Genomic DNA, 14997 nt, shown 5'->3' with positions numbered 1-14997 from the left:
GTCTAGTGGCTGTAAAAGGCAAAACGTCATGCGTAATAAATTGAATACAATACCGAACTGCGTAACGTGCGATAAATGACGGATTTGCCGTGACATATGGTGGCATTTCCAGCTGGTATCACATTTCACGGCGTCCTGTAACGTCACACAACCGGGCAAGGCCTATGCCTCTCAACGTCTGTGTCTGTTATTTTGTGTGCTGCGACAGGCAAATCGACTGTTTTCACCATTGAAATCAACTTCTCACAGGTAGGTGCCAATCACAGCTCACGGACACATTTTGTATCCACAACGGATTTCATACTTCATGCATACAACACTAAACTAAGAGAGTTCTATTTTGTGTCAGATTGAACAACGATAAAACTAACCCAATGTCACCCCGACCTTGATAGTTTGGGTCAAGGTTAAAACGCCTGTATCCTTAGGGAGGAGTGCAGAGAAAGGGACAGCCAGGTGTTAGAGAAGCATGTGCACAAGTGCCGACAAAGTTATTGATTTATTAACCTGTGCTGTTCCGTCTCCATCCTTTCTCGAACACCTGGCTGTCCCTTTCTCTGCACTCCTCCCTCGTAACAAATAGTGAACTGTGTCAGTATTTTAATGATAGATTGTTAAACAACTTTTCTATTTTTAGGACAAAAAATCTGCAAAAAACTCACAGAGTGGGTATGATGTTTTGATTATGATCAGCGTTTCATTGAGTTTGTTATGTTTATTAGTTTTCGAGTTAGATTGCAATTCATCGGTCCGCTTTTGAGCCAAACGGACTGTAGATATCTAAAGAAATGAAGACAAATAACATGAACAATCAGTTATCGATATTTATTGTAATAATATTATTTATTCTTACCTGTAACTGATATAACAATACAACAAGAAAATGATTAGAAGCAAAATATAGTACTACAATTGTAACATTACACATTGGAGATACCATGGTTCACTTTCTTATCAACTATAGATATTCGGATAATTTTAATATAGCATCAAAATGATAGATTTTCTACCCCAATCAAAATCTTTGCTAAATAGTATTTATGAAATAATTTTTAAAAATGTCAAATATAATTATTTCATCATTCATGTTTCTTCTTTGAAAACATTAAAATTTTAACAAAGTAGATAGATTTTTAAAGCTTGGCATTTAATAGAGCTATATTAATTTGACGCACTTATAATTGTGTTTCTGATGGGGTGTCCAACTTATATTTATGTTTCCAAATGTATTATTGACAATGATTTTGACAAATTATTTGCTGAAAGGACACATAATTTAATGAAATACAGATGACCCAATGAGAATATTCCTATTGATAATGCCCTGATACCTTTTACTTGAAAGCTGCTTATTTCTTCTCTCTAAAGCCTTTCTTTCTATCAAATAGAGACAACATATTTACCTTTACATAATCTTTTAAAAAATTCAAAAAAAGAAAACAGTACTCAGTCAGATATCTCAACAACAAAAAACACAATGATAAATAATGATGATAAACTGGTTTTTATAAGAATTACTGTACATGATGTGATGTTCATCTAACATAAGGTACATTGCCGTTATGAACATTTTAACACGAAACAAGAAAATGAAATCCATTTTTGAAGTTAAATATATTTGAGATACTTTCAAAATTTTAAGAGTAGTGTTTCCTACATATTTTATATGTGCTGTATTATAAAATGACCCGAAAATGTTTCAGTGAATATTTATTCATTAATAAAAATTCAAATAGGATTATGTTAGTAATACAATTAAGAACATGTTGTAAAGTGTAGTGGCATATTAGAAGTGGAGTCCTAAAGCGACAAATTTTATTTGCATTTTTTTTAAATGTTATTTATCGATATAACTTTTTCATTCATCTTAATTACATCTAATTACAAATTCAGTGTCGATGGAAAAGTGTGCAATACAAAGCTTGTCCTCTTCGGTTTCTTCTATTAGGTTATACCAAGGCATACCATTTGATAATTCATAATTCATAATTGGAAAGAATACTTTTATCATCAATAACTCATCGAGTCTCAAACCTAATTCAAAACCTCAAGAAAAACTCAGTCGACGAATGGATAGCAGTATTATCAAGTTGCCTCTAGTCATGTGGACACGCAGTCCTAAAACGTACGAACAGCAAGTTAAAGTAAACGTTTATTAATGCCGTCCACACGCATACTATCACGATATCAGAATGAGCAAGGTCCTGGGATAAACTCTGCGTTCCGCTGGATGTACCTTCAGGCCAGGCATGAGGAGTTACTTACACACGCCTACTATGGTGGCTTGATCCTTGATGAAATGTCAATTCAAGAAGACCTCCAGATGGTCCGGAAGAATGGTAACATCAAGCTGGTTGGAATTGCAGATGAGACAAGTTCCGGGGCTCCGAGTTAGCCAACCATGTGCTCCAATTTATCTTTCATGGTTTGACAGGCTTTCGGATCCCGATTGCGGATTATCCAACAAAACAGGAAAATGCTGTTGTACTCCAGTTTCTGGGATGCCATTGCGAAGCTCGAGCAGTGGCATTATAGAGTTCTTTACTGACCTATTGATGGTGCCTCAAACAATCGTGCATTTATCAAGACACACTTTACTGGTTCACCCGTCGACCATATCCGCAACAATATCTTGAAGAGTGTTATTGATGCATGGCACACTAGGGTGTTGCCTGTTGATGGCTCGCCTCTTCTCTGGAAGATGTGAGAGGACAGCACAGTTTGTCTATCCATCACAAACTAAGCAATGAGCACATCCATCCAAATCAGGCAGAGAAACACCGCAATCATTTGGCAGAGGATGTGCTGGATGAGAATATGCTCAGTTTGATGAGACACTATCAAAGTCGCCTTGGCGAGAAGGGATCCATTCTTCAAGGAGCTGTCAGTCTTCTCGAGCAAACAAGTGAGCTCATAAACATATTTCATGACAGAAGACCCATCACCAGTGAAAGTGATGTCAGGATCAACAAGCATTCTCAATTTGGGGAAGCATGGAAACACCCGGAATCTCATGTCTTTGGAAACAGGGAGGATGTGGCTTTGGAGGATGTGAATGTTGGACTCTTGATGTTCTGTGACTACCAAGTCTCCCACTGCACATTAACAGTGACTTTGTGGCGAACGTATTCTTACAGCAAAGAGGACTCTACAGCAGTGCCACCAACAGCATTATTCTTTCGGAGACCATCATTTCAAACAAGTCAAATGCATCTCGAAGGATGCCGCACTGTCATTCCCTCAGCTCTACAAAAACTCAAGAATATAACAATGTAAGTGTACTTTCCTCCTTTCTCAGTTCAACTTGTCTAATGTCATACAAATGTTTCCACAGCAAAAACAGCAGAATGGACAAAACCATGGAACCTCTTCAGTTGAAAATGTCTCCAAGTCATTTTCACACTTGATTCCCCCACAAGATCGATGGTACTATTGTTCACATTTGCTGCAGCTGATCCATGGTTCCTCATGTTTGTCAGACCATGGTGCCTCACAAACAGTACATGCATCCTGCTCTTCCTCAAGAGCAACGACATTTTTGCTTTTCCTTGTTTTTCTTGTGCTAGTTCTTGCCTTTCCTTTTCCTTTCCCTTTCCCTTGTCCTTGTCCTTTCCCTTGCCCCTATACTTTCCCTTTTCTCACGCTGTTAGTTCCACTTGTCACTTCTGCTTTGTCATGCAAAGCAAGCTCTTTATCTGGTTTGTTTCTGTTCATCAGACATCCTGTCTAGCATAGCAGGTTTGAGCACTGTGCCTGATTGTTGAATGCACTCTGACAAACTCTCTATCAAAATGTCTTTCTATTTCAACTTGTTCAGGGTGAGTCCATATGCTGCACCAATACGGATAAGCTCTTCCTTTGTGAATATGGCCAACTGCTTTACATCCTGATTTGATAGCCGTGTGTCAAAAGGTAAGCATGGAACCTTTAAGAAAAGCTGTTTCGTCTTTCACACTTTTTTCTTGTGTCACACTCAGTGAGCTTTTGGTGCTGATCCTCAAAGAAAAACTTTATCTTCTCTGGAAATCTCTGAAGAAATGCAATTGTTTCAGTCATGCTCTGCTGTTGCGGTGTTAAGGCGTTGCCAGTTTTGAAAGACCTTAGAAGATCTTGAACTTCTGTCGACAGCGTTGGGACCTCTGGAGCAGCCTGAAACCAATTGATATGACATTTTAAGAAAATGTACATGTCTCAAATAATGGTTTACATTGTTAACTATTTCATTTAAATGAAATGTAAATGGCAATGTGAATTTGTAAAATACTTGAACTGAATTTAAAATAACAAACTCCAGTTAAAATTACAAAAACATGTTTCTTCAGCTGATTGCTATTGAATGAAAATGCACACAAATATGAATGATTCATTAAGTTAAACATTGATACTTTAGATAATTGTAATAGAAGCGAAATGTATATTAAAGTCTCACTTCATCATATGAAATGAGATACGTCTACATTATTACTCGCCCGTGGAATATACTGCAGTGTGAGTGAGTGAGTTATTATTTAACGTCACATTGGCAATATTTCAGCCATATCGTGACGAGAACATATTTGGTTTTGAAGTGGAATATATGTATATTAGAAAAACCTGTCGGCGAAGGACAGTAAAACAACTAGAATATCACAATTAGAATTAAAACTAGCGTTGAAAGTTTAAAACTAATAGCACTATTGGGACAATACAATATAAAAACAGGCCATAGATCGCCAACAACAGAAGGTAGATCACCAAGATACTGCAGTGTAATATTTCACTGGCAATATGACACTAGTGTAATACCACCGCACGTTTGACATCATAACTGTTTACAATCATGCCCTCACAATGTTATTAGGCCGTGACAATGGTATTAGGCCGTGACAATGGTATTTGACCAATTTTGACTTGCGATAATCTTGGTGTCATCGCACTGTCGTTTATTTCACTTGACTTTGTGGCGAGAAATAATAGAATATTAAATTTGTTCCTGTGAAATACGTTTGTTATTAAACCTGTGAAAGATTAAGCATCAAACTCGTTGTCGCTCGCTTGATTCCAAATCATTAACACGTCTATTGAAAATTGTATTACACTGGTGTTCATTTAGTATCCTCAATGTATGCACAATGTATACCTTAAATAAAAGATTTAATATCTGTTCACTTTAGTATTAAGATTATCAACAAACTATTTCACTAACCACTTACTTTATTTCTAGATATTGCTTCCGCTTCAAATTCCAAGTTTGATCATCTCTGATGATCGTGGGGCGGTGGGGTAGCCTAATGGTTAAAGCGTTGGCTCGTCACGTCGAAGACCCGGGTTCGAATCCCCACATGGGTAAAATGTGTGAAGCCCATTTCTGGTGTCGCCCGCCGTGATCTTGCTGGAACATTGCTAAAAGCGGCGTAAAACCAAACCCAGTCAGTCAGTCAGTCTGATGATCGTTGTCGTTGTAGTCGGATTCATCTGAGAAAGTCTGCCCAGAGTCGTTTGTGGAGAAGCTGTCTGAGAAACCATGGCATCGTGTGTAGGTGCAGTGTGTGGAACACAGTAGCATTCCAAGCGACACCTTCGACTGGATGAAGTCGGCTGGTCTAAAATGTGAAACTGCTCAGGACCAGTCACTTCCCACTTGCAATCGCCTATTTGAGATTCTTAAAGACAATATTAACATGAAATGTCGACTTTGCAATGAATTCACAGAGACTGTCCAACACATTGTCAGTGGATGCCCTTCCTTGGCACAAACAGCATATCTTGAACGACATGATGGCATGGCTCGTTGCTTTTACTACCGTCTCCGCCATGCTTGTGGCTTTGACTCTGAGGTCCATCCATGGTACGACCCTGAACATGTCCAGGGCGACATGGAAAATGATGCTTTCAAACTTCTGTGGAATAGGCCTATATACAGCCTCAGAAGAATTTCAGCCAACAAACCTGATCTTGTCCTTTCTGAGAAAGCTAATGAATTTATTTATATCATTGAATTTTCTGTTGACAGCAACGTGATTGGCAAGATTCAGGAAAAGCATGATAAACATGCGGACCTCGCCTTTGAAATGTCTCGCTTGCATCCCAAGTACACTGTCGTCAGACTCCCCATTGTTCTCGGTGCCCTTGGTTTGGTACTTCCTGATCTCTTGGCGCAGATCAGGGGAGAGCCTGGGTTCTCCACCGGGAGCACAGCCCTAATGACACTCTGGGTAATGCAGAAGGCTGCAGTGTTAGGGAGTCTACACATTCTCCGGAAAGTTCTTGGTGGGTTCGACTAGGCAGCGTGTTTCCTGGGAGAAGTCCCATTCGCTGTTTGGGCTGGGGGCAAGGGCCCTGAGCTGATGATGAGCCTTACCAGACTGACTGTGCCAGGATCACCCGAACCCTCTCTGTTGCATTTTCATCTTTAATCTGTAAATAATAATAGGCTACCCCACCGCCCCTATTACACTGGAATCAATAACTTCTATTAGTTCAGCAACATTATCCGGGTAATTAACGGTAATAGTTTACATGTATCTGAATGTTATCTCTATAGCTCTAGCCTATAGTCACAGCGTTCCTTATACTAACTTAATGTCCCAGGGGAAAGAAGTTTACGGTAAAGAATAAGGTTGAGGTAAGGTTCAATTTAAACTCTATCTGTACTATGTTTCGATCAAAGAAACATACTCTAAAGATAACATACATCTAAGACGGAGTTCATTTAAAAAGTGTGCTCCCTCAGTGAATAGAATGCATGGGTGTAATACTTATCATTGCTTGAGGGGATTTGCGACAAAGACTTAGGTCAAATAAAGTGGGTAGCAAATACAGACATGAGTTGAGGTGAGGTGATGGGATGTGAAATATACACTCACGCTCAAGATTGCAGAAGTATACATTACACGTGGAGGAGGGTCGGGTGGCAGTGCGTGCGTGCGCTTCTACTAGTCCGGAAGTATGTCGGCATTGCCAGCGTTTTGAAATACCACGCCGCAGTCTATCCTAGGGTATCGGGCACAGGGCCACAGACTCCGGTTAGGACATTCCTTGTTTTAAAACATTAATGCCAAGCGCAGTGTAACAAGAAGTACTATTATGCATATGTATTTTGGTAATGTCCCGCCAGGCGATCGAATCACTGATCGCCCACTCTCCGGGCGGACGAATCCTGTCCACAACACCACGTATGTGCTATCAGGACGTGGACTTGTAGAACACATATTTCTGCCATGTCTTTACCCAGTTTAACCACTGCCCACCCAAGCTAGTTGACAAAATCATCAGCACCACCCTCCATCCAGCAAGAAAACGAGACACCATCAAAGCCGAACCAGCACCATCCGTATCTCTCTTCCCTTCACAAGAAAGAGCTCCTACCACATTAGCCGTCTCCTCAAACGACAGGCTGGCATCGAAACTCATTTCACCACCTCCATCCCACGGAAAACTCCACTCCAAGCCAATGACAGGAACACCTCCAAACAACAAAAACAAGTCTACAAGATCAGCTGTGACTGGTGAGGCCTATCTTGGGGAAACCTCCCGTCCCATAAACCTCAGAATTATAGAACACCTAGCATCAACCAAAAAATCACACCGTAAATCAGCTATCTCGGAACACATCATCACAACATCGAATGGGACAATGTGGAAATATTATCAAAACAACTCCAGGACTTCACCGAAAGAAAACTGGCAGTACAGTTCAAAACCGCCGACACAAGCCCGCAATCAACAGAGACCAAGGATACCTAATTCCTTCTGCTTACAATGAACTGATAAAAAAAACAGAACAAAGCACTCCAGCCATCATTGCTAATTAATACCATCTGCTATGTATACCTTGTTCCGCCTCCTCAACATTGGCTTCCTCCCATTGTTATTGTATTATTACTATTTCATTGTTGTTGTTCTTAATCCCTTTGATGTATTCCCCCATGTTGTCTTACTTAATCCCTGTTATATGTATATGAGTCGGTTCTGTGCTGTATTATATACTCTTGCATGACAACGGTATAAGAAGCTATACCGAAACGTCGCATCATAATAAATAAAGAAGTTGTTATCCATAAAATATTATACTTTTCTATTTTCTTCCACATATTTCTGGCTATTTTCGATATTGCTGTGTCTTTCGCCATGGAATGTTTGGGACCGTGGTAGATGTACTGATTTGTATGTACTGTGTAACACCTATATTTGGAATTACACTTTCTCAGTAAAGTACAGATTCTAGTGCTTTTAGTGGGTCCCATCCGGGATTCGAACCCACACTCTTAGAGTCAGGCACCTAATCTCAGTACACAAGTCAGCCGTCCAACCCACTCAGCCATCGCGGCTAACCAAAAAATGGAAGTCGAACAACTGGTAGTCTAGACCTCGGACTTTGTGTACCCCTCTGACAAGTATGTGTAGTATGTGTGTAGCATAATTCTAGTTACAGGTGTAGTATGTGTGTAGCATAATTCTAGTTACAGGTGTAGTATGTGTGTAGCATAAGTCTAGTTACAGGTGTAGTATGTGTGTAGCATACATTCTTGTAATGTGTGGATTATGTGTGCAGAAGATACATGTAAGTTGCATGTGTGTGAATAATTCATATTACCTTATAAATAAGTCTATGCAAATGCGAACTTGTAAATATCTGTGTGTGTATGCATGTGTATGGACATTTGTGTATGGTTTGATGAAAGAATTTATGTATACAACGGCAAGCCTATACGTTTGGAAGTGAATGTGTATATTGTGTAGATATTTAGTTAACCAGCTTGTAATTGCTTACCTGGAGATTCTCCGTTGTCCCTAGTTTTTGGGTAGTTCCTTCCATAAAGGCGCATCTTGTCTTTTTGTTTCTTTTATTAAGCCATATCATGGTTATGGCTTACTTTATTTTCCTTTCTGTTTTCTTTTCATTGTTTCACTCAAAATCATGTTACACAGTGTCAGTTGGCCTATACCTACATCAAATCACAACAAACGTGTTTACATGTATTAGTTACTTCAGTTCAGTTTGTGTGTGTCTACCTCCATGTAATCACCCACTGGAACCCACTGTCCTACCTGTTGCGACTATATGTATGATATTTGATTATGGCTGGTATTGAACAGTACAGACATGCAGTGGGTTCCTTTGCTGCAAAACTACATTCAAAATCTGCTGTCCGATTTATGAAATCCATACACAGTTTTAAGTTCTTGTGTCTCTATAGTACCCAAGTATCTGGTTAATTGCCTCTCTCATCCCTCTCTGCTGTGGCCGAAATATTTCAGAGACCTTAAAATGATACATTTGAACGTACGCAGTTTGAAAGACAAAACTGATTTACTTGACGCAGAATTTCGATCTTATGACGTTATATGTCTTACTGAAACTTGGTTGCACGCAGACATTCGCAGTGTTGATATAGCAATATCTGGATATCACCTACCATTCAGGAAAGATAGGCAAACGCGTGGTGGCGGTGTCGCGATGTATGTCTAGTGTTCCCCCTAGCTCAGAGAGGGCAGGATAAATTCATAGAAAAGGGCACTTCATAATCGAAAAGGGCATGTTGGTGAGGATTATTGAAAAAAATAACAAAATGAATATGAAGTCAAATTGTCTTATAATTTCAATTCTAAAGTTCATTATTTTCTCTTCTTATTTTGTATTTTAAGATTATAATTTGAAAAAAATGCTTTTCAAGACATTAATCTGTTATCACATTTGTTTGCAAATTCACAAAACACACAAACAACAATTTACAGTTTTCTTTTCTTCCTTGCCAAGTATTTGCTCACAACTTTCTTCAAGTCAATGTCTGAAGCTGAAGATGCATTCAGGCTAATCATGAGAAGCCTGTTGCAGTTTTCAACACTGAGTCTGTTTCTATGATCTGTCACAATCAATTTCACTTTTGAGAACACTCTCTCAACTTCAGAAGTGGGCAGAATCATTGTTGCGTGGATGGACAGTAATTGAACAATGTTCGGATACAAGTTTCCAAGTTGAGGCTTCAGGCTGGTGAGGGTCTTCAAAATGGAGGAGGGTGAACTGGTGTCAAGCTCCCCTGAAAACAGCTCCTTTACTTGACTCCACTCAAGCTGTGTCTGGTCGACGTCAAGTCCGAAGTGCTCTGCCAGCTGTGTTATCTGAAAAGAAACAAATGCATACATGTAATTATAATAAAATCAATTAAATCATTAAAATTAATCTTATTCCAGATAGAATTCCATTCAAATAGAGTACTGGTTATCACAGGTAAGCACTAACACAAATTACTTGATCATGGTTGTCTGGGACATAAAGAAGAATCTTCTAAAAGTCAAATGTTATGACAACAGTATCAATATAGATATATGTGATACCTCAGCATCCCCATGGAAAGTCAGGAAAGAAGGATCTCCATCCTTCCTCAGATCCAGCGCTGATAGGTTTGTGATGATGGGTGTGACCTGCATCCTCTCTTCCATGTTCTGTATCAGGTGATCGAGAAAGATGTCCTTTGAAGACTTTATATCTGTCCGTCTGCTCTCAGTCTTCTCCAGGTCATACAGGTTAGCAAGCTGATCAATGCGATTTAGATATGGGCCTGGCTTGTCTTTCATTTTTCTCAAAGATGCAGTGCTACTTTGTATTTGTGGTTCCAAAACACTCAAATCCAAATCCCTTCGCTCGAACAGCTTTGTTAGACCAGATAACAAAGAGCACACATCACATAGCAAGAGAATAGTGTAAAGTCTGTCATAAGACTTGAGCTGCCTGTAGAGTCCTTCAGCAGTGACACTCTGCTTATCCCCAGCCTTCTTATCATTGCCCATGCCTACAGCATTCTCTAAGTCAGCAAGGATTGATGGGTAGCACTGCCTCACTGCATGAACAGCCTTCTCATGACTGAGCCACCGGGTATGGACAGCCTTCTTAATTGTAATAGGACCTCTATTTGGTTCATCTGACGTGTCGCCTTCCATTTCTTTAGTCAACAGCTGCATCTTTTCCAAGCTTTTGATCTCACAGTGCTGTAATGGTAGTACTTGAACAGTCCCATCAGCAGTTCATCCACTCTTTCAATGAGTGTGACAGACTTGAATGCTGAACTAATAGCAAGCTGAAGTCTGTGATTAACACAGTGCACATCAATCAAAGCTGGGTTAGATTTCTTTAGCTGTGTCACAACACCATTCTTTTTACCTGTTATCACTGCTGGTCCATCACTTGCAAAACAAGTCATCTTCTTCTGGTCAAGATTTGCCTTCTCCACATAGTCTTTAACACTCTTCACTATCGTATCTGCTGTTCCATTGTCAAAAGCAACTTACACGCCAAGCATATGGACAACCTTGACACCCCCGGGCTCGAGGCGGTGTGGATACAGATAAAGTGTAAACACCGTTGTTACCTAATCGGATCCGTCTATCGAGCAGATAAGAGCGCGGGGTACTGGGATCTGATTGAGGAATCTGTCGGTAACGCCGTCGACCTGAACATGTATACTATCGTTGTCGGTGACTTTAATATAGACGTCCTTCGGGAAAATCGAACTAAAATAGATAACCTTCAAATGATGTATGACCTTAAACAGATTATATCAGAACCAACTAGAATTACACCACATTCAAGTACCCTGATAGATCTGATTTTTGTTTCGAATATTAAAGCTGTAAATGACTCGGGAGTCCTTGACCCTATCTGCAGTGACCATTGTCCGATATTTGTGAAAATCAAACAACTAATTCCCATCCTTATAAACTATAAGAGGAAAGTTTATTATTATTCGTTAGTTGATACTGTAAGTATGAACAAGAGTGTCGATGATATTGAAGGTGATATTTTATTTTCTTCCAATAATATAGATAAGATTACAACCGATTTAACATCCACAATCATGAAAATCTGCGGTCAACATATACCAAAAAAGACTGTCACTATTAGACCTGCAGATCCGCACTGGATGACCAGTCAAATACGTTCTTTGATTCGGAAACGTAATCGTCTGCATAAAATTGCAAAGAAATGTAACCATTCAACGAAGTGGGCTAACTTCAGATCAGCAAGAAATAAAGTTACTTCCGCTATTAGAACTGCGTTTCTAAAATTGAAGACTCTGTTAATACCTCGATCGGTACGAAAACGTGGTGACGTCTGACGAAAGGGTTCATAAAATCACGCAACAATGACAGTGAATCAATTTGGGACAATTATCTTTAACGATACAATCTATAATGACCCTGAAGAAATCGCAAATGTCTTAAACAATTACCTTATCGCTCAGTCGACTATTGCTGATCCAAATCGAGATTTGCCCGATACCGAGTTACCTTGTTACCCAAAATTAACTAACATTACTCTAACCCGCGATGACGTAAGAGATATTTTAATGTCACTGGACACATCAAAAGCGACGGGTCCGGATGGGATAGGAAATACAGTACTTAGATATACCGCAAATAGTCTAACATCCATACTTACGAAATTATTCAATTTATCCCTTAGCCTGTCAATTTTTCCCAGTCCATGGAAAGAAGCATCGGTAATACCTATTCACAAGAAACATAGAGTGCATGAATGTTCTAACTACCGCCCTGTCGCACTCACATCTTGTTTATCGAAAGTCCTTGAGAAATGCGTATTTAAATATGTATTCAATTTCTTAAGCGATAACGACTTAATGACAAATTTACAATCAGGATTCATGCCAGGAGACTCCACAACAAATCAATTAACCTTTTTGTACAACTTTATAGCAAAAGCTCTTGACGAAGGAAAAGAGGTTAGAGCAGTCTTCTGCGATATAAGTAAAGCCTTTGATAAGCTATGGCATAGAGGAATTATTTCTAAACTGAAAACCTATGGTATCAAAGGCGAACTATTAAAATGGTTTGAAAGTTATTTAGAAAAAAAGTACAACGGGTCGCAATTAACGGCTATAAATCAGACAAGAAAACTGTACTAGCTGGTGTACCTCAGGGCTCTGTCCTTGGACCACTTATTTTTCTGATATACATCAATGATATTGTATGTGATGTTGACAGTAACATTCGTCTCTTTGCGGATGACACCTCATTATATGTTATCATAGACGATCCATCAGTTGTTGCTACCTGTCTTAACAAAGATCTAGATAGAATTTCACAATGGGCCCGTAAGTGGCAGGTTACATTTCATCCAAATAAAACCGAAACTACTCAGTTCTCACGTAAAACGAAACCGTCTCTAAAATCGAACCTATTCATGGACGGAACAATCATAAAAGAAGTCAAAAGTCATAAACATTTAGGATTAATACCCCAAAGCGATTGTACATGGAATGATCACACTAATGATATTGTACGTAAAGTTCGCCCTATGATCAGTTGCCTGAGGTGTTTTAAGTACCGATTATCACGTAAAAAGTTGGATATTATGTATAAGTCCTATATCTTGCCAATATTTAACTATTGTTCGCATATTTTGGATAACTGTACTTCTGAGCAATCGCGTACATTAGAAAGTTTACATCTTGATGCTCTGAGAACTATATGTGGTGCCGTTCGTGGCACAAGTCATAACAAACTTTATAATGAAACCAAATCTCAGTCCTTGCAAGATAGACGGTATTGCCAGAAGTTAACTTTTTTCTATAAGATGTACAACAATCAATTGCCAAAATATCTTTGTGACCTGATCCCAAACTCCGTCTCCGGAACTACAAACTACAGCTTGAGGAATAACTCAATAATACAAGGAAATTACAGTCGCACTGCCTCTTATGCTAAATCCTTTTTACCTGCGACAATAAATTTATGGAATGCCTGCCAATTCCAAAGCGTCATGTAATCTCACAGAATTTAAAAACCTAATTACAATAACTGAAAATAAGATTTATTTTAACCTTAATTATGGCACTCGTTTTTGCCAAATCGTTCACTGCCGCCTCAGGCTCGGATGTAGCGACCTAAACACCGATAAGTATAACGGACATTTAATAGACAGCCCTTGTTGTTCTTGTGGACATCAGAGTGAAAACGCCCAACACTATTTCCTCACTTGCCGTAACTATACTCGGATAAGACTTAATATGTATTTTTACACTACCGGTTATAACCTGGATACCATTCTTAAGGGAAACAAAGAACTTATTCCCTGGGTAAACAAGAAAATAGTTGAATCCGTCCACTATTATATAATCAAGACTTCAAATCTTCAAAGGATATAAAACCATATTAATCACAGAGACCCTTGATTGTCAAACTTCCGTTTTAGCCCACTGTCTGATAGAGTGATTTGTCGCTCCACCATTGTCGCTCCCCACCATTCTCGCCATTCATTTGATCTCATAACGACCGATAATGCCAGCTAACATTTCTCAATACAGGCAATCGGTGGGTTTGTTCTCTCTAAAAATCTCTTCTGAAAAAACACATTTATTAAACTTTCGAAAGTTTGTAGTAATGATGACGTGCCTTTACGATGCTAGAATATCTCTACTCCTAACCTTATTGCTATTACTTTGTGGTGATATCCATCCCAACCCAGGACCAACGTGTCATACTGATCTTAAAATTATCCATTTAAATGCCTTTAGTGTAAAGATATAATTGAACTCATAGGTCTAGAACTGAACGAATATGACGTTATCTGTTTGACAGAAACCTGGCTCCATGAAGGTATTTTAGATAGTAATATTTTTATTCCAGGCTTTCAGTGTCCCTTTAGAAAAGATAGACTTACACGGGGCGGTGGGATCGCTGTTTACGTTAAGAACACATTCATCGCCAAACGAGTAGAAACCTTACATAAGATTGGTCTGGAAGCATTATGGATAGAGTTCCGCTACAAAAGCAGGAACTATCTAGTGGGTGTATTCTATAGAGCAGACAAAAGTGAGCAGTATTCGAACCTGTTAGATCAATCGATTGGAGATGCAATGGATATGGATTTAGATACAATCATTGTTTGAGATTTTAACATTGATATTTACAACAAATTAGACGCTAAAATAAACAATCTTATGGTGGCTTACGGTTTGCATCAACTTATAAACTCACCAACCAGAGTCACCCAAAACA

The 14997-nt window shown here is 39.0% G+C and overlaps 1 protein-coding gene across 1 annotated transcript; it reads right to left on the bottom strand.

Moving 5' to 3' along the window:
• Positions 1–9711: 9711 nt before the first annotated feature.
• Positions 9712–11651, bottom strand: LOC124272668 (E3 SUMO-protein ligase KIAA1586-like). The gene is made up of 4 exons (XM_046707853.1): positions 11573–11651; positions 10970–11242; positions 10318–10922; positions 9712–10101 (listed from the first exon to the last, which is right to left on the bottom strand). Exons 1-4 carry the CDS (start codon positions 11649–11651, stop codon positions 9712–9714), a joined length of 1347 nt encoding a protein of 448 aa, XP_046563809.1.
• Between the last annotated feature and the right edge of the window lie 3346 nt (positions 11652–14997).

This window comes from Haliotis rubra, unplaced genomic scaffold (genome assembly GCF_003918875.1).
Source record: "Haliotis rubra isolate DU_JTF1 unplaced genomic scaffold, ASM391887v1 Scf1716, whole genome shotgun sequence".
Taxonomy (NCBI): Eukaryota; Metazoa; Mollusca; class Gastropoda; order Lepetellida; family Haliotidae; genus Haliotis; species Haliotis rubra.
Note: the sequence above shows the minus strand (reverse complement) of the source record. Positions and strands in the feature narration are given on the sequence as shown.